At 52.3% G+C, this 19,746-nt stretch overlaps 1 protein-coding gene across 3 annotated transcripts in view; it reads left to right on the forward strand.

Annotated features, from left to right (window-relative positions):
• Agfg2 (ArfGAP with FG repeats 2) overlaps positions 1 to 15,101 on the forward strand; it is a 34,690-nt gene extending 19,589 nt beyond the window's left edge. For 2 of the 3 annotated variants that reach the window (XM_052167555.1, XM_052167557.1), the window contains exons 4-13: positions 1,515 to 1,671; positions 2,341 to 2,506; positions 4,095 to 4,217; positions 5,237 to 5,269; positions 9,363 to 9,483; positions 9,677 to 9,759; positions 9,870 to 9,950; positions 11,302 to 11,430; positions 13,543 to 13,628; positions 14,263 to 15,101. In XM_052167555.1, coding sequence (XP_052023515.1) covers positions 1,515 to 1,671; positions 2,341 to 2,506; positions 4,095 to 4,217; positions 5,237 to 5,269; positions 9,363 to 9,483; positions 9,677 to 9,759; positions 9,870 to 9,950; positions 11,302 to 11,430; positions 13,543 to 13,628; positions 14,263 to 14,316 — 1,033 coding nt within the window. In that variant the 3' untranslated portion in view covers positions 14,317 to 15,101. The remainder of the gene's footprint in view (positions 1 to 1,514; positions 1,672 to 2,340; positions 2,507 to 4,094; positions 4,218 to 5,236; positions 5,270 to 9,362; positions 9,484 to 9,676; positions 9,760 to 9,869; positions 9,951 to 11,301; positions 11,431 to 13,542; positions 13,629 to 14,262) is intronic. The other variant, XM_052167556.1, reaches the window with a different exon arrangement.
• Positions 15,102 to 19,746: the final 4,645 nt, after the last annotated feature.

Here is a 19,746-nt window from a genome sequence, read left to right on the forward strand (position 1 = left end):
TATATATGCTAATTACAAAACTCATTAAAGAATCTGGGTGTGGTGGCACACGCTTTCGACCCCAGCACTTGAGGCAGAGGCGGGCATCTCTGTGAGTTCAAGGCCAGCCTGGTCTACGGACTGAGTTCCAGGACAGTCAAAGCTACACAGAGAAACAACAACAAAAAATCTTGTAAAAAGTAGAAAATAGGGCTGGAGAGATGGCTCAGCCATTGACTGCTCTTCTGGAGGTTCTGAGTTCAAATCCCAGCAACCACATGGTGGCTGACAACCATCTGTAATGAGAGCTGATGCCCTCTGAAGATAGCAACAGTGTACTTACATATAATAAATAAATAAATAAATCTTTAAAAAAAAAAAAAAACTAGAAAATAGCCACAACATGGGGGAAACGGCATTTGTGAACAGAAATTTATCAAAGCTGGGCGTGGTGGTGTACACCTGGAATTGCAGCATTCTGGAAGTGGAGGCAGGAGGATTAGTTCAAGTCCTCTGTGGGTACACAGTGATACCGCGTCTCAAAGGGCCCAAAGCAATGGCGGCAAGATGGCCTAGCAGGTAAAGGCACCTGATACGACCTGAGTTCAGACCTCAGGAGTCACATGGTGGAAGAAGCAAACATACATGCAACATGCAAGTTGTCTTCTGACCTTCAGTGGCACACATGCATGTACATGTAACACATGCAAATAACAACAACAATAATAATAATAGTAACGAAATTTTAATATAAAGCAAGGAAAGACCCATTAAAATACCCAAGGAGTACCGGATGTGGTGGTACACGCCTTTTCAGGTAGATCTCAATGAGTTCAAGAACAGGGATACCCAGAAAAACCCTGTCTCAGAAAAAAGATACCCAAGTGACACCTGTATGTGGCAGCTCATGCCCAAGGGGACTGAGGATATAGCTCAGTGGTAGAGCCCCTACCTAGAATCCCCCAGGGAGGAACTGAAGTGTGGCTCAGTGATAGAGCCCCTGCCTAGAATCCCCCAGGGAGGGGCTGGGGGCTTGGCTCAGTGGTAGAGCCCCTGCCTAGAATCCCCCAGGGAGGGGCTGGGGGCGTGGTTCAGTAGTAGAGCCCCTGCCTAGAATCCCCCAGGGAGGGGCTGGGGCGTGGCTCAGTGGTAGAGCACTTAACTATCATGCACAAAGCCCTGCTCACAGAAGAGAGGGACACATTCAAGAGAACATTGTTAAATCTCTACATTCTTTTTGGGAGATGTTGGAGGATTTGAAACAGGGTTTCTCTGTGTAGCCCTGGCTGTCCTGGAACTCACTCTGTAGACCAGGCTGGCCTAAATCTCGGAGATCCACCTGCCTCTGCCTCCCAGTTGCTGGAATTAAAGGAATGCACCACAAAGTTCTTTTTATTCAGAAACGGGAATTGGTAAAGAAATAATAAAGACTCTGACCCTGTGACTTGTCTTTCCCCAACCACCTCAGCTGAACATGGTCAAGTTTTTTTTTTTTCTCTCTTTCCTTTTAACAGCATAACTGTTCTTTCTCACAGGTACGTCCCCCCAGAGCAAGTCAAGGGACCCTCTTACAGCAAAGGCAGTGTCTCTGCTACCCCTGCCCAGGGCTCTGTCCCAGAAGGAAAACCCTTTCGGACACTCCTGGGAGACCCTGTGCCATCTCTGTCTGATGCTGCTCCTACTTCAAGCCAGGTAACCCTCAGACCTGATCTTCACATTTCCACTGAGATCTGGTTTCGACTCGGTGGGACGGGGGACAGGGTGGGTCGCTCACTTTCCTAAGTCAGATAGTTTGGGTTTAGTGCGTTGTCAGCCCAGGAGCTGAAAGCTAGCTCCCGGCCACGCTGCCGCCTCTACCTTACATCTAGATAACCTGGCACAGAGCAGTGCTTAGGGAGATGAAGATAGTGACCTCAGTCATGACCCTCCCTTCAAAGGATCTAGAACAATGCTTCCTGTATCTGGCAAAGGTTAGGGGTGAGCTGGGCGGTGGTGGCGCTCAGGAGGCAGAGACAGGTGGATCTTTGGGAGTTGGGGGACATCCAGGGCTACACAACCCTGTCTTGGCGGGAAGGACGTGGGGGCGGAAGAATATGTAGAGGTGAGCGTTCCTGAGCACTGTGGGGCACATCGCTATGCAACTCAGCGGGGGGTGGGGAGGGGCTCTGCATGCCCTAAAATACCTGCTTCCTGTGGCAGGGGTGAGGAGCTCAGTAGCTTCTGCATGGGAACCCTCTCATCTGAGGTTACCAACTCACTCTGCCTTCTCTCGGCTTAACTGTTGGGGTCCAGCCTGGGTAGCTCTGGAGGGACCCGGGTCATGTGTGGGATTCTAAGTGTCACACACAATTCTTTCCCAAGTCTGTCAGCCAGTCTCAGGCACGCACAGCACAGGCCAGGAGCTCCCAGCCTCCTTCCCATTCATCCACCAAGAAGGCCAGCACTGACCTGCTGGCCGACATCGGCGGAGACCCCTTTGCTGCTCCTCAGGTGGCGCCAGCCTTTGCCTCTTTCCCAGGTTTTGGAGGTGAGTACGGCCCGTGACAAGGACCTGCCCACGCTATATCTATAACCACAAAGACATCTATCCATTGGGGCCTGACTTTTCTGTATGGCTGGGGCCAAGGAGCAGCATGGGTTATATTGGGTAGTTTAGCCATAAAACATCAGTGGGGGGCTCCCAGGGACTGCTTTAACAGGCAAAGAACTCATTTTATTACTTTGTCTCTGGGAGCCGGGTGTGGCAGTGTGTGCCTGTAATCCTGATACTTGGACGCTGAATAATTTTTGCCACATTTATGTGTGTGCATGTTCATATGTGTGCACTTAGAGGAGAGAGATATGGGCGGGCCTCAGATGGAAGGCCGTGTCATCCCTGGCCAGGGCTCCAGGGTTGGATAAGAAAGCAGGCCGGCTAGTCTGCAGGACTCCGTGTCTGCCTTGTTCCTTGCGTACCAGCCGCCTCTTGTTTCTTTGAACTTTTTTTTTTTAAGATTTATTTACTTTATGTGTATAAATGTTTTGCATGTGATACATGTATGTGCAGGCCGTGCACGCCGTGGCCATGAAGAGGGCTTCCCCTGGGACTGGAGTTATAGATGGCTGTGAGTCCCCATGTGAGTGCTGGCTATCGAACTGTGGCCCAAAAAAGAAAGAAAGAAAGAAAAGAAAAAGCATTCTTAACCACTGATCCATCTCTGTAGCACCCACCATTTCAATGAAAGTAAAACAAACAAAAACCAGTTTTTCGATGGCCTGGAACTTACGGCATATATGGTGCTGGACGACCTGCCTCTGTGTTTCCGGTGCTAAGATTATAAGCTAATGATGTAGATTCTGGGGACTGAGCTGCCTTGCGGGGTTCAGGGGAGGGAGGGAGGAGACTGTCTATTTTGGAAATAGGGCCATAGTACTGTGGAGTTCAGGCTGGTCTCGAACTCATGATATGATCTCAATGCAGCCTCTTGAGTGCTGGGGTCGCAGGAGTGAACCTTGTGTCTCAGGTTTCTGTTGCTGTGATACAAAGACTCGCCAGAACCAGATTGGAGAGGAAAGTGTTAATTTGGCTTCCATGCCTTGGTTTACAGCCCCTTTGAAAGAAGTCATAGTAGGAACTCAAGTCAGGACCTGACGCAGAAACTGTGGAGGATCGATCGATCAATCGATCTATCAATCGTGACTTGCAGGCTTGCTGCTAATGGCTTGTTCAGCCCGTTTCCTTTTCGGTGTCAATCTTCTGAGACAGGATCTTACCATGTAGCTCTGGCTGGCCTGGGACCTGCTCTGTAGACTAGTTAGCCATAGTCAGCCAGCCCGCTTATACAGACCTGGACCCCCTGCCCAGGGATGGCAGGGCCTCCGAGGGTTAGGTCCACCGGTATTAATCAAGAAAGTGCTCCCCCAGACTCACCGACGGTAGGTCAGCCTGATAAAGGCATGTCCTTTTGGGGGGTAGGGGATTCTTTGCAGAGCCTTGGCTGTCCTAGAACTCACTGTATAGAGCAGCCTGGCCTTGAACTCACAGAGATCTGCTGCCTCTATGTCCCTAGGGTTGTTATTAACTCTGGGTGTGTGTAGGTTTCCCTCATGCGACATTTGTGTCCCGTCCTCCTTAGGTCAGACCCCTTCCCACGGAGGCTTTGCCAACTTCGATGCCTTTAGCAGCCCCGGCTCTTCTGCCTTCGGAAGCCTCCCTCCATCGGTCCAAGCCCCGTTCCAGGCCCAGCCGACCCCTGCAGGTAAACCGCCTCACCCATTGCCGGCCTCGTTCAACAGCCTCTTCGTCCACGTCCATACATTACCCTCCCTTCCTTTGCATCTCCATTGACCACATTGACCAGATGACTGTAAAGGAGGCATAGAAACTGCTTTTTCTTAAAGGGTGACAGAGCCTGGGGCTTGCCCCCCGCAGACAGGGACCACTATTTATCACAAAAGGAAAATTGCTACAATATTAGCCAGGATTCTACCCATGACAATATTCTTCCTTGCTTTGTTGTTGTTGTTGTTTTGTTTTGTTTTGAGGGTTTCTCTGTATAGCCCTGGCTGTCCTGGAACTCACTCTGTAGACCAGGCTGGCCTGGAACTCAGAAATCTTCCTGCCTCTGCCTCCCAAGTGCTGGGATTAAAGGCGTGCGCCACCAGCGCCCGCTGTTTCTTGCTTTTAAAATGATTTTATTTTACAGATTTCTGTGCGCACACATGCACACACTTGGCAGGCTCATGTGTGCCTCGCCTTTCACGTAGAGGTCGGATGGCGGCTTCCGAGAGTGGTCTCTTCTTCCACTGTGGGTCCTGGGCATTGAACTTGGGTCTTCAGACTCGCTCCGCCTGCTAACCCATCTCAGGGCTCCTCCGACCCACACAGAAAAATTCCTGACTGGGAATACCGGAGGGCTGAGTCCTGTAAAAATATATGCATCCTGTCCTTATTGTCTGTGACATCCTGCCTCAAAGGGTCAAGTGGCCGGGTCAAGTAAAAGGCAGTCCCCAGGCGTCCACGGCCATCTCGTCCAAGATCCAAGGTCTTTGAAAGGGAGTGTTGTACTGTTAGGGACTGCAGGAGACTCATGAGGTCCCTTTCAACCAACCGTTTAGTTCTTTCCAGAGCCCCGAGATCTCAGTCTCCATAGCCCCACCTCTCTTCTTCTGGCTGTCCTGGACACCAGAAGTTGGCAGCTGAAGGGCTGTAGAGACCAGATGTCTAGGGACAAGCAATGACTCACGCTCTTTTTCCCTTCTCCACCCTCGCTGGCAGCCAATCGGATGCTAACTGGAAGTTACAGCTTTGGTGAGTCCTTCTTCACAGCCCTTGGCCTACCCAAGGTCCTCTGAAGCCTTTAAAATGTAGCTGGGCAGGATGGCACACGCCTTTAATCCTAGTACTTGGGAAGCGAGATGGCCTCAGTGAGTTCGAGGCCAGCCTGATCTACATTGCGAGTACCAGACCCACCAGGGCTACCGAGTGAGACCCTGTCTCAGAAATAAATGAAACGAAATGTTGCCAGGGTGTGGTTCTAGTAGTAAAGTGTGTAATTAGAGAAAGTGAGAGCTGAGTCTGGGCTCCATCACCAGAGTGAAAACATACAGCATTATAAAACAGGTTGTGCAACACAGCATGGCAGAACTGAGGCTTCCTGACTCTTCCCACAGGGTCACACTGTGTCACTAAGAACTGCAGGGCTGCTTTGGTTTGATTGCTAGATTCATTTTGTGGTACTGGGAATTAAGTATCAGCATCAGGCAACCACTCTACCACTGAGCCATGCCCCAGCCCCTCCCTGGGGGATTCTAGGCAGGGGCTCTACCACTGAGTCACACCCCCCAGTCCCTCCCTGGGGGATTCTAGGCAAGTCATTTTATTACTGAGCTATACCCCTCATTACTTTTTAGTTTGGAACAAGATCACACTAAGCAGCCCACACGGGTCTTGAACTCTCTTTTCTCAAGCTGTTACCATTGTATACGGATAACAGTTAAAATCCAGGCTAAGAGGACCTGTTAGTTAAAGGGGCCTGCTGCCAGTCCTGACCATCACAGTCTAATCCCAGAAAGTCACAAGGTGCCAGGAAAGAACCAACAGAGGAAAGCTGTCCTCTGAGCTCTACACGGCACCAGCACCGTGCACTCCTGGTCACTCACTAATCAACACGTAACTGTAAAGAAGACAATTCTGTTAAAACCCATCCAGAAGCGCCCATAATTGTGTAACTTAAAATAACTGGAGGCTCTGACAGAGCACAGAGTACCAGACACAATGAGAAGTTTGTGTTTGGTTTGGTTTTTTGAGACAGGGTTTCTCTGTGTAGCCAGGCTGTCCTAGAACTCGCTCTATAGACCAGGCTGGCCTCGAACTTATATTGATCTACCTGTGTGTGCAGCACAGTGGCTGACCCAATACAGTGAGAAGTTAACAAGCCAGCCGAGTAGGAGCCTGCCCTCTCCCCCCTCACGACATCGAGGGAGCCAGCCAAGGGTGTCCTGAGGAACTGTTTAGCAAGTGTGCTCTAAGATGGAAGAAACAGGACTTTGTGACCAACTGCCGGAGTGCCTACTTCTAGAATACATTTTTTTAAAGGTTTACTCTATTTTTATTCATGTGTATGAGCATTTGGGGCCTGTATATATGAATGTGCCCCAAGTGCAGAGACCAGAAGAGGGCGTTGAAACCTCAGGAACAGGAGTTACAGGTGGGTGGAAGTCACCAAGTAGGTACTAGGAACCGAGCCCTGGTCCTCTGCAATAGCGGCGAGTGCTCTTAACCACTAAGCCATCAGCCCCAGAATATATTTTGTCTAACCTAATCCTTTAACGGTTGGCGATTCACTAAGAAGCAGAATTCCATAAATTCTAACATAGGTTGGGCTGGAGAGGTGGAATCATAGCTAAGAGGACTGGCTGCTCTTCCAGAGGACCCAGGTTCAAGTCCCAGGACCTATATGGTAGCTCACAACGTCTGTAACTCCAGTTCTAGGGGATCTGACGCCGGCTTCTGGCCTGTGTGCACACCAGGCATATACATAGTACACATATGCTCATACAAGTAAAATTGTTTTTTTTTTTAAAAAAGTCTTTGAAAGTTTTAAATTTTTAAACACTTATTCATAGTTCCTTTGGTACAGTGCTTGTCGGGAGTCTCTAGGCTTGGTCCTTATCAGCACGTACATCGGGTGTGGTAGGCTACGCCTGTCATCCCGGATAGTGAAGAAGGAGGGTCAGGAATTTGAGGTCCTCAGCTGGCTACTTAGGGCGTTTGAAGCCAGCCTGGACTACATGAGCCCCTGTCTGAAAAGATACAAGAGAGGGTAAGGGTCAGAGGGATGCCTGTCTGTAGCACAGGAGATTACATTCCAACAGTGCTGGGATCTCTCTGAGAAAAGAGAAGATAGCAAGAAGAAAGACCGGAGGCTCACAGCCTCCCCGGAGCGGAGCATCAGGCCTGGGCGGCTCTAACAGCAGACAGGCCACACCCTAACCCATCCCCTACCACTCTGGGAAGATGCCCACTGTGTGCTTGGAGTTGCTGGTTGGAAGGAGGGTATAGCTCCGGGGCAGAGTACCTGCCTGGCACACACCCAAGGCCCTGGGTTCCATCCCTAGCAACGCAAGGCAGAAAGGCTATAGACTCTAGAGATCTGGAGAGGAGAGCAGCTCTCCTGCTAGGCTGCGTCGTGTATGTCAGGAGTGCGAAGAGGGGAAGTTGCTAAATGTGCAGTTTCTTGGCGCTCAGTGGCTAAAGGCTTTTGCAGCCAAGCCCAGTGACCTGAGGTTGATCCCTAGAACCCACGTGACAGAACAAAGAGCCCCAGATACTACATGTCCTCTGACCTCCACGTGCACCCCTCTAGGCAAAAACAAAAACAAAAAAAAATTAATAAGTATTAAACTGCCTCTTTGAAGCTTTGGAGCTGGTGATGGCTCCGTGGGTGACCTGAGTTGAAGCCCAGCTCTGCCCTCTAGTGTCCGCAGGGAAGCACTTCACAGACTATGACCCAAGCAGCAGCCAGCTAGGGTAGAACGCTCTCTCTCCCTGGGGAAGCAGTGGGAACATGGAGACCCGGGCAGTACCCAGAGTTGACTCATTCCTGGAGGCAGCTGCCTTAGCTCAGGAACCCCGTGTACTCTGAGGCAGGCAAGCACGACCCGGGTCCACCTGCCGTACGTTCTGTGGTTGGGAGCATGGATGGGAGAGGAGGACGCTGTCAAGATGGTTCCGTGGGTAAAGGCACTTGCTGTATACTGTAAGCCTGATGCCTTGAGTTTGATCTCCAGGACCTATGTAAGAAGCACTCAACACTCACACACAAAGAAGTAGGGAATGAAGAAGATAAGTACAGCCTTTAGCATGGAGAAGCACAGGGATTCAGACTACAGGGGTGGGAAAAGAAGCCAGGACTGACCTGGAGTGTATGTGGCTCAGTGACAGGGTTCTTGCCTGGCATGCACAAGGTCCTGGGTTCTGTACCCGGGACCACTGGAGCGGGGAAGGGGCAGATGGGGAGGAAGAGGGGGAGGGGAGGGAGGCTGAGTATGGTGGCCTCCCAATACTGAGCCTGGATTGCTGCGAGGTTGAGGTCTAACGGAGCTACGTAGTGAGACCCTGTGTGAAAAATGAAGGTTTGGGACGTTAGTACCATGGTAGGGTACTTAGCTAACACACACAGGACCCAAGATTTAATTCATCGTACAATTAATAAACTAATTTCCTTTGGTTGATTTGGGGTTTTGGGGGGGGGGGGTTGGTTTTGTTTTTTGAGTCAGGCTTTTCTCTGTGTAGCCCTGGCTATCCTAGAACTCTGTAACCAGGCTAGCTTTGAACTCACAGATCTACCTGTCTCTGCCTCCTGAATGCTGCTGATCTTAAGGGGATGCGCCACCGCTGCCTGCCTGATTTTTAAAGTTAACCAGGAACTCGGAATGTATTTGTAGAGTGTCCGTCTATGCACAAAGCCCTGGGTTTGATCCCAAGCCCCGTACAGTCCAGGCATACTTGTAATCCCAGCATTCGGGAGGCTAAGGCAAGAGGATAAAGGGGAGCTCAGGGCTAGCCTGAGCTACGTATTGAGAACCTGTCTCGCCAAAGGCAGAAAGGAGGAATGCCCCTTTTCCTGAAGAGACAGGCGACAGGCAGCCGTCTCGGGCATACAGACCAAACTGTATGGCATACAAGAAGACAGCCAAGATGAGGCCTCACTGCCTCACCCAGAAGTCTTCGGGGGACGAGCCCTCCTATGCTAGGTCCTCGTGGGAGAGCTGGACGGGCTCAGAGAGTCCAGCAGGCGCCTCACCTGCCATCACTCCGCCCCACCCCACCCCCACCTCCATCTCCTCCTCTGCCCTTTCCCGCGGGTCTCAGCCCGGCCTCCGTGTTCTACCCCATCCAGGGAGCAGCCAGATGTCCGCCTTTGCTGTTGCTCCCCTTGCCGCTGCCAGTCAACCCAACAGCCTTGCGGATGTGGGCGGCCTCCTGGGGCCCAGGATGGCTGCCGGAGGTCTCCCTGGCAGGTGGGTCCAGACACCACGGTGTGACCCTCCTGAAGGTTGGTGGCGTTTTCACAGGCTGATAGTGCCCTGTGACTTCCTTGTCTCCCCTTGGCTTGCTGGGCTAGCCTTGGGTAACACAGCGGGCTTGCCTTCTTGCCCCCTTGCTTGCTCTTCCTGGAAGATGCCCATTCCCACCTCTCTCCCTGCACCACAGTGTTTTTGGGATGCCCAGCCAGGTTCCCACACTGCAGTCGGCTGTGCCCGGTGTTAGCGGCAGTGCAGGGCTCCCTTTTGGAGGTGAGTCCTACCTGTGGAGACCGGGAAGGGGAGGTGGGAAAAGCACCCCAAGACTGAGAGGACTCAAACCATCTTCTTCTCTAACTTCTCTCTCTTTGTGCTGCGGGCAGCCTTCACCAACCCCTTCGCCACCCCTGCCCAGCCCCAGCTGCCTTCTACCAATCCATTCCAACCCAATGGTCTAGCCTCAGGTAAGTTCCCAAAACTGATTTTGAAGTTTTTAGAGTGCTAACTCTCCCAACCCTTTGTCTCTCGCTATCCTAAGAGCAGTCACCATCCCGCTCCTCACCACCACTGTCTGCCAACTAGCCCAGGCTAGTTCCAGCTGCAAATCCATGCTACCTAGTCGACTAAAGATAGAAGCATCTGTGCCATGGCAAACAGAAAAGGTGCCACATGGTGGTGCCCTGTAATACCAGTGCCGCTTAAGAGAGGATTGGACAGGCTGGGGTACACAGTGAGATCCGGGCCAGCCTGGTCTACATAGTGAGACAAAAAAGAGATTTAAAGGAAGGAGAGTCAAGAGAGAAGGGGGAGAGTGGAATAGAGAGAGGGAGGGGGAGGAGAGAGGGAGGAGGGGGAAGAGGGAGGGGGAGGAGGGAGAGGAGAGAGAGTGAGGAGGGAGGGGGAGGAGAGGGAGGAGGAGAAGGGGGAAGAAAGGGAGGAGAGGGAGGGGGAGGAGAGAGAGGGACGAGGGGGAGGAGAGAGAGGGAGGGGGAAGAGAGGGAGAGAGGGAGGGGGAGAAAGGTGTGCCTACCCCCCCAGTCAGTTGTCAAGCGTATCTTCCTGTCAGCTGACAGCACTATGATGCCTCTGCCTCTGCCCCGCACACAGATCCGTCCCTTGGAGCAGCCGGTGCTCCCCCTTCAGTGTCCCAAGCCTAAGCTCGCAGAGAAGCACGGAGTCCCTTACTATTCCCTGTCCTTGTCTGTTAGCAAGGCCTTGCAGTCCCGTGTCCCCGGCCCTCCACAGCCTCTATATTGTCCCTTAAACTCCTCAAATCCTGTTAGCTCGATGGGCTCTCAGCACGGGGGGACAGTAGGCCACCTAGAGCTGAGTCTCACACACACACACATACATGCACACGCACACATACATACACGCACATACATACACGCACACACATACATGCACATGCATACATGCACACACACGCACACACACATGCACATGCACACACACGCACACACACGTACATGCACATGCACACACACACACATGCACACACACGCGCGCGCGCGCGCGCACACACACACACACACACACATGGGGAGAATCAATGAGACCATAGCAAGGGGTCACAATTCACCTTGTCCGTGGGCCGAGTTCTGTGTGGTTCACGAGCACCGCACCCTCCAAGCCAGGAGCCCCGAGTGCAGGGAGACCACAGGCTTGTGGGGAAAAGCTGGATGGCCGTGGGACTTCATTCGCGGTCCTCCCACCGTGGGAAAAGTGACCCCATTTTCCACCTGGGAGGACTGAGGGGGGAAAGGTCAGCTCATCTGCCCGAAGTCCTCCTGAGCCCCTGCCCCCGCTCCGCAGGGCCTGGCTTCGGGATGAGCAGCGTCCGGCCTGGCCTTCTGCAGCCAGTGCCCCCCTCCGGGGCCTTCGCCACGACCTTCCCTGCACCCGTGTTCCCCACACAGGCTGGACTGGCCGAACAGCAGAATGGTAAGAGGACCGCGTGTGATCCGTTCCAGGAACCCCACCCCCAGCCCGCATGCGCACCCGACCCCATAGACACTCATGACGGTCACATACACGGCCCGTGCATGCCAGTGCGCAAGAGCATTAATCCCAGCAATCGAGAGGCTGAGACAAGTGCAAGGCCTGCCGGGAATTCTCACAGTGAAGAGGGCGGGGTGGAGCTCTTTGCCTGGCGCTAAGGGCACTGAGTTCCACTCCCAGCCCAATAAAGAAGGAAGGAACCAATACACACCCCTCTCTCTCCACATGTATATCCTTTATAAAAGAATTTTATTTGGTGTGTGTGGGCATTTTGCCTGCATGGCGTGAACCTTGGTCCTCTAGAAGAGAGGACTGTGTTTGTAACTGTGGAGCCATCTCTCCAGTCTTCGCCTGTTTTGTTGAACATTTCTGTGTGTTTGGGTGAGTGTGTCACAGCACTGCTAGGAAGGTCCAGACAACTTGTGATAAGTCAGGTCTCCCCTTCCACCGTGTGGGTCCTGGGAATCAAACTTAGATCAACAGGCTTGGCGGCAGAAGCCTTTACCACCGACCCACCTCGCCAGCCCTTTTTTTTATCTTATTTTGTTGTTGTTGTTGTTTTAGTTTGTTTTGAGATAGGTTTGCAGTGTGTAGCCCAGGCTAGCCTTAAATTCCTGATCATCCCAGCTTGGCAGGTGCTGGGATTAAATAAATGTGACGCTATGTTTGGCTGTGTATATTCTTTTTTGTTTGTCCAGACAGGGTTTCTCTGTGTGGCCCTGGCTGTCTGGAACTCACTCTGTGAACCTGGTTGGCCTCTAACTCAGAGATCCACCTGTCTCTGCCTCCGAAGTGCTGGGATTCAAGGCATGCGCCACCACCATCTAGCTGGCTGTTTATAATCTAATGCAACAGAAATGTTACATAAATAGCAGTTAAACTATATTAAAGAACTGACAAGAAAGGGCGTCCAGTACATGTTCAATACAGACATGATTTTTTTAAAGCTACATACACACACACACACACACACACAGTTTCTGTCCTCAGACACACCAGAAGAAGGCATCAGATCCCATTACAGATGGTTGTAAGCCACCATGCGATTGCTGGGAATTGAACTCAGGACCTCTGGAAGAGCAGGCAATGCTGTTAACTGCTGAGCCATCTCTCCAGCCCCAGCCATAATATTTAAAATTTAACTTTCTACTTATGTGTACGTGTGTCTCTGTGTGAGTAAGCATAGATATTCATACTCCCGAAGGCCAAAAAAAAAAAAAGGATCAGATGCCGGGGAGCTGGAGCCATGGAGTTCATGAACATTCGGTGTTGCTGCTGGGGACTGAACTCCGGCCCCTGCAAGGGCAATATGTGCTCTTGTTCTAACCATTGCATGCACATGCATAAATACAAATTTAAACACAAAGAAACTCTGTCTCAAAAAACAATAACAAAAGCATACATGTGTGTGTATGTATGTATGTATGTATGTATGTATGTATATGGTTTTGTTTGTTGTTTTTGAGACAGTCTGTCTATATAGCCCTGACTGTATTGGAACTCCTCACTCTGTAGACCAGGCTGGCCTCGAATTCACAGAGATCTGCTTACCTTGGACTTCCAAGTGCTGGGAATAAAGGCGTGTGCCACCGCTACCTGGCCCAATCCCCCCCCCCCCCCCCACACACACACAAACACACATGGTTTCTCTGTGTAGCCCTGGCTGTCCTGGAACTCACTCTGTAGACCAGGCTGGCCTCGAACTCAGAAATCCGCCTGCCTCTGCCTCCCAGATTGCTGGGATTAAAGGAGTGCGCCACCACTGCCCGGCCAAAATATTTTTAAGTTTATATATTTTCAGCCTTTTAGGAAGACAATTGCTAAATTGTGGGCGCTTGTGGCTTGTACAGACGGAGACTTGAGCTATTTCCCTTTCTGACCAGTAGGGTGCAGCAGAGGTGCTGCAGCGCTGCCTCTGTCTCCCGCAGGCTCCACACTTTTCTAAGGAGAATTCTGGAAGGATCCCTCTTGGGTGTTCCCTGGGAATGGAGCGCGAGGCTCCCCTTCAGGAAGGTGAGAGACACAGTCAACCAAATCGTTGTCCTTGCCTCCCAGGTTCTTCCTTTGGCGACTTGGGGCCCTCTAAGCTGGGGCAGAGGCCACTGAGCCAGCCGGCTGGGATCTCTACCAATCCTTTCATGGTAAGCACCGCACCGGGATGTTGGAGCCGCACAGATCTCTGCAGAAGGCAGTAATGTGGAATATAACCAGATCCCTTCCTGGGCCTGGGCATGCATGTGTATCCGTGCACTCACAGAGGCCAGAGGGGATTCCGGTGGCCTTCCCTATCACCCTCGGCCTTCATTTCTTGAGATAGGGCCTCTCACTGAACCTGGAGCTAGTCTGGTGGCTGGGAAGCCCCCAGTGATCCTCCAGTCTCTGTCCCTAGAAACTCCGGGGTTGCGGGTGCATGTGTGACCACCCCGGCTTTTTATATGGGTGCTGAGGATTCGAACTCAGGAGCCCATGCCTTACAGGAGCCAGCACACATACACACACACACCTCCTCCTCCCTTTTTTTGAGACTAAGTCACACTGTGTATCCCAGTAGACGGCAGCCTGGAATTCGTGATCCTCCTGCCTCAGACGCCTGAGTGCTAAGTTTTCAGGCATGTACCCCCACAATACCTCACAATACCTCAGCCCCCTCAATACCTCACTCCCTCCAGTGTCTCCTCGTCTCCCTTGCTGTCTGTCCCTCAAGCAGTCGAGTTTGGAGGTCCCCAGCAGTTTCCCTCCCTGCTAATCTATTAACCTTCTGCTATCTCTTTGCAGACCGGATCCTCAGCATTTGCCTCCAAACCGCCAACCACGAACCCGTTCTTGTAGCACTGTGTCACTGGGGGAAGAAGAGGCTCTCCCCTACTTGGGGCATGGGGGACAGCTCCTACTTCTGCTGCCCCCCTCCCCGCCCCCAGAGCTCTGGTGACCCTTTGCCTGTGGGGCATTTCTGTGGGTCTGAGGCTGGGATTGGGCCTGGTTGGCGGGGACTTCTGGATCTAGGGACAGGGGAGGTTCAGAAGCACAGCTTGAGGCTTGGGGATGAGTCAGGCTCTAGCCTCCTGGTCGGCCGCCCAGGGGTTTCCTCTTCCTCGCTGGACACCTACTCAGAAAGAAGCCCAGAAGGAGCAAAAGACCCTCCCAGGAGGCCCCATCATGCTGTGTTTCTGTCAGATTATTAAGTATGAAGACAGCCCTCGATCCTGTCCTGTGGAGAGAGAAGTTAGGCAGGGCCCCAGCAGCAGACTCCCCCCCTCCCCGAGGGAACAGCTCCTCCACACCCAACCTTCCAAAGCTGCCGCCGTCCTCCCAGATAGAAGCAGAGCCCAAATGTAGGGTAAAGATGAGGCCTGGTGTTGAAAGCCACCGGACAGCCCTGGGTCAGTGGTGCATCTGGTGTTTGCCAGACTCAGCCACGCCCACTGTGCTCCACCTCAGTTCTTCCTAGCTGTCCCCTCATCCTGGCCCGCAGGGTCTGGGAGTGTGACCTGCAGAGGATGCGTGCCCACCTCCTGTCAAGCACTTTAGTTAGCCCTGTCATGTTTGGATACCAGTGTTTTATATTTATAAATAGAGAATTTTCTAATATAGCCTATTAAATACATAAATATGTATATGCATACACATATGTAAACAGATAAACACCGCCGGCCATTCCTTTTCTCCCAGACAACCCTCTAACTTGGGGGATGGAGCTGGGCTTGGCGCAGACCTGGCGTCCCAGAACTTGGGGGGGACTTGGGTAAGGAGGATCACAAGTTCAAGACTAGCCCGGACAATTTTGAGACCCTGTCTCAAAATGATAAAAAGCAAAAAAAAAAAAAAAAGAGAGAGAGAGAGAGAGCGCAGGATGTAGTTCAGTGGTAGAGCACCTGTCTAGACTGCTCCTGGGAACTTGAGGAACAGGGTAACACCTGCCCGTGCCTGGATAATCAAACCTGGAGCCCCAGGGCTCAGGGGAGGGCACAATACAGGCGACAGACCGGGTATGGGTGCGCCAGACTTTTCCAACGAAAAGTCTGATTGGCCAGGGAATTTGGGTTTTTTTGGTTTTTTTTTTTTCTTCTTTTCCACATTCCTCCCTCTGCTCCCAAATATCTGCACCAAAGCTTGTTTGGAGGCAATGTTGGAAAAGATTGCGTTTTGAAAGGATTAAAAAAAAAAAAAAAAAAAAAAAAAGCTCCGAGCGCCTTGTTTCGTGCCAGCTGGAGTAGACACAGTCAACACGACTGAGCCTTGACTTGGGTCTTCGATCTTCGCTGCCTGGGCTGATAAACACGTGACCTGCGGCACCCTCTGTTAAAGAAGCCGGGGACCGCTGCCTCCCGATCTGGGACTGGAAGGTAGTGATCTCACGGGGGCTCGCCCGGCAGGTGCCACGGGGCTGGTGGGGTGTGGCTTGGATAAGTACCCAGACCCCCTCAGTGTCCTCAGCCCCTCCTGCCGTTCACTACCAGAGGCTGTTGTGTCAGGAGCCAGGTGTTTGGCCTGCCTGTGCAGGGGATGAATTTTCCCCTCCAGCAGAGAGACCCAGGCCTTGGCCTTGCTGTTTACCCCGGGAGGCCCGGGGAGGCCCCGCCCTTCAGACCTCCGCCAAGAGTTCCTGGCCCTTTTAAACCAGTCATTCTTAGGATTTCTCTGGGACCAGCAAAGGGATGTGGGAATTAAGTTATCGGTTCCATTGCTTCGTAGATGTTTCTGGAAAGATCTCTAGCACTTGCTAAGCCAGGCTTGGTCTTCCCTCTGCAGTAAGAGTCAGTCTCTGCTGCTCCCCCCCCCCCCAGCCTAGCCTCTCCCCTCCTTCCCTCTCCTGGGAGGAGGTGGGGGGAGGGAGGTCACCCAGCTGGCCCCTAGCCTTTGTACTAGATTTTTCCATATTCTCTGTTTCTTTTCTCATCTTTATAATGTCAGCCTGTTCCCCACCACCACCACCAATTCTCCGTATGTAGCTTGGGCTATCCCCAGATGTTAATCCTGCTGCCTCAGTCTCCTAAAGGCTTAAGATTCCAGGTATGTCCGCCCCACCACCACCACCACCCCCACGCCAGGCTGCCCCTCCCGTTTCTTTCTGCTCCTGCTGCTTTTGAGACATCATCACAAAGGCTGTGTAGCTCTGGCTTGCCTGGAATTCACTGCGTAGCCCAGGCTGGCCTCAGATGCACTGTGTAACCAAGCGTGACTGAATGTCTGACATGCCACTACACACACAGTCAGTCTCACAAGGAGTCAAGCATTTTACCAGAGGAGCCACGTCTCTGGCCCTTCCCTTTCCCCCCATTTTGCTTGAAGCCAGGAGTAAGGCAAGCGAGGGTTTACGCAGCTTCCCTGGAACACGCTGGCTCCAGATAACTTTAGATTTAAAGGGCCCTTAAAAAAAAAAATCAGGCGCTGTGGCCCAGGGCCTCTCCCGTTGCCCGCCTGCTGCCTGTGCCCAGGGCCTTCTCCCCATGCTCCTGTCCCGCTGTCTGGCGTGGACCCTGGACAATCTTCTGGCCAGGGTTGGATGACTAGACTTGAGAATCTGCCTGCCCAGGGTTAGCCTCAAACATTCCCTGGGCTGAGGCTGTCCCTGGCGGGGAGGGGCTCAGCAAACCGCCTCTGTCTAAGCTCTCCAGACCCGTGGCAAAAACAATGGAAACATCCCTCGTCTGTAGACAAAAATGAAATGAGTGGGCTTGTCTTTCCTCTTTGCACAGCCTCACCTGGCAGCTGTAAATCTGCACAGATGTGCATACCTACACATGTGCACTGCGGGGTGGGGGGAGGGGCTGCAACAACACACTTAGCTCATACATGTCTGGCCAGGTCCTTCTGTCCGCACAGTCCCTGGCCCATGCTCCAGCTATGCCATGCAGGTGACAGCCACTCTGGCTCGGGTCTGTCTGTCAGCCAGTCACCCATGGGTAGTTCGTTCCTGTGGGTACTGTGGGTACTAACCCTCATATAGCTTAGTTGCCCTCCCGCCCCACCCCCACACTCCCAGACAAGATTCCAAAGGCTCTCTCTCCTCTGGATTCCTACCCCTGCTAACAAGATTCTCCCAGAGAGATGCGGTGTGCCCCCCACCTAGTAGAGCCCCAAATACGCTACTTCCTGAGTTGCTGGGGTTTCAGAAGACTATAAAATATGTACTTAGGTCGAGCTCAGAGCAGAGTTGTTGCTATGGCAACCGAGGTAAGCCAGGCTCCTGGTACCCAGCAGATCACATCGCCTGACACTGCTTGCCTCTCTGTACACTACGGCTCACCTCTCTACATCCAGGTCCTTGGGTGGCTGCGCTTCCTGCTTTATCTTTTACCCAGCACCCCAGGGCTGAGTGACACAGAGCGTTTGGAGCTGTCTCTGGGACAGCAGATGTGATTTCACAAGGACAGATGTTTGCAAGATAACCAGGGTCAGGGAGGCAGGAAGAGGATAGGAAGAGACCCTTCCTGGATAGCTTCGACTCAGGCCTGAGGGAATGAAGCTCAGTCAGTTCCCTTTGAGATGGAGTCTTGTTTGCCACTGCATACGCCAGGCTAACGGACTAGAGAGCATCTGGAAACCATCCTGTCTCCACTGCCCTTCTCCCTCTGGGGCCCTGCACTACCATGTCCCGCTCTCCGTGTATCCTGAGTACCCAGCTCAAGTCTCAAACTTGCATGAGTACATTAGCCACGGGGCCATCTTCCAGGGCTTACCAACTGACTGAACACTCAGCATTTCTTCCAGCTCCGGGTTGGGAGGCACCTGGGGCAGGCCTCAGGCACGAGAGGCCCATACCCTTGAGGCCTGTTGGTACTGGGTGTCTGCTCTCCGTGCAGCGCTTGAAAAGGTGATCAAAGATATACAGACTAAAGCCAGACAGGCAATGGTGGTGCAAGCCTTCAAGACCAGCACTTGGGAGGCAGGGGGAGGCAGATCTCTGAGTGCTGAGACCAGCCCGGTCTACAAAGGGAGTTCCAGGACAACCAGGACTTCACAGAGAAACCCTGATGAGAGAGAGAGAGAGAGAGCGCTTCACCACTGCAGTGATTTTTCTCTAGGATTCAAGATCACAAATGGGCCACAGGCCTCTGCTGCCTGGGTTGCCCTTGAACTATCCTGAGAAAAAGTCCCAGGTTGTCTTGGTTCTGTTTACCTGTCAGACAGGGGTCCCTTACCTAAGGGTGCCCCTCCCCCAAATACCCTACCAGGGTCCCACAGCTTGGCCTCTTCTTCTCCATACAGTCATCTGTCATCTTTCCCCACATGGATTTTGCTGGCCACGGCATTAAGGAATTGCCAGGTGTGTTAAGGCACCAGGACTTGTCAACTAAGCTTTGTCTGACAGAATTTGTCATGCTATTCCCCATCCCCCTTGTGACCTTAATATGGAGAAACAAAATATCCAAGGGTCTGGGGACATAGTTCAGTTGGAAAAGTGCTTGCTATGCAGACCGGACGGCCCAACTTTGATCACGAGAATCCACAGAAAAAGTAGAATTCATGGCATGCATCAGAATCCCAGTACTCCTAGAGCACGATCAGAGACTACCAGCAGGGCACGTGCTTTTTATCCCAACACTTGGAAGGCAGAGGAGGGCAGACCTCTGAGTTCCAGGTTAGCCAGGACCACAGAGAAACCCTGCCTCAAAAAAGAAAAAAAAAAAAAACCAAACAAACAAAAAATGACCACTACTGTCCACTATTATCTTTGAAGCTCTCAGGATAGCATGCCTGGGGTACACAGTGAGGCAGCAGAGAGTCCCCTGCCTCAAAAAGGTAGACGGTAAGAACCCACTTTCAAAAGTTGTCCTCTGACCACACATAGGAAACAACCTGAAAAACACACATAATATTTTCAAAGCTGGGTGTGGTAGCGCGCAGCACAGTAACCCCAGGCAGGGGAAGTGGAGTCAGTCATATAAAGGCCTGCGGCCTTCCAGGCCTGCTAACTAACCTACTAGACAAGTCCCGAGCCAGCGAGGCTGTCTCAAAAACAAGAGGGCTCGCTCTTGAATGAGACCAGAGGATGTCTTCCAGCCTCCGCAAGCCTGTGCATTCATGGTATGTGATCTCCAACCCCACCCAAACCTCTCAGGTAGCAAGGGATCCCAGCTTCTGGGACCACAGCCGCCATCTGGTTTGAGTTGGCGTTTTTTGGCTTGATGGTGGTGGAGGGCCACTTTTAGAAAGGTGTTCCCAAGAGACTAACTCCTCTTTTGTGTGTCTGTCAGTGGACATTTGCATGCTTGGGAATCTGGTGGGTGGGTGGGTGGGTACGGTTGGTAACCAGAG

Source organism: Apodemus sylvaticus, chromosome 22 (assembly GCF_947179515.1).
Source record: "Apodemus sylvaticus chromosome 22, mApoSyl1.1, whole genome shotgun sequence".
NCBI classification, from domain to species: domain Eukaryota; kingdom Metazoa; phylum Chordata; class Mammalia; order Rodentia; family Muridae; genus Apodemus; species Apodemus sylvaticus.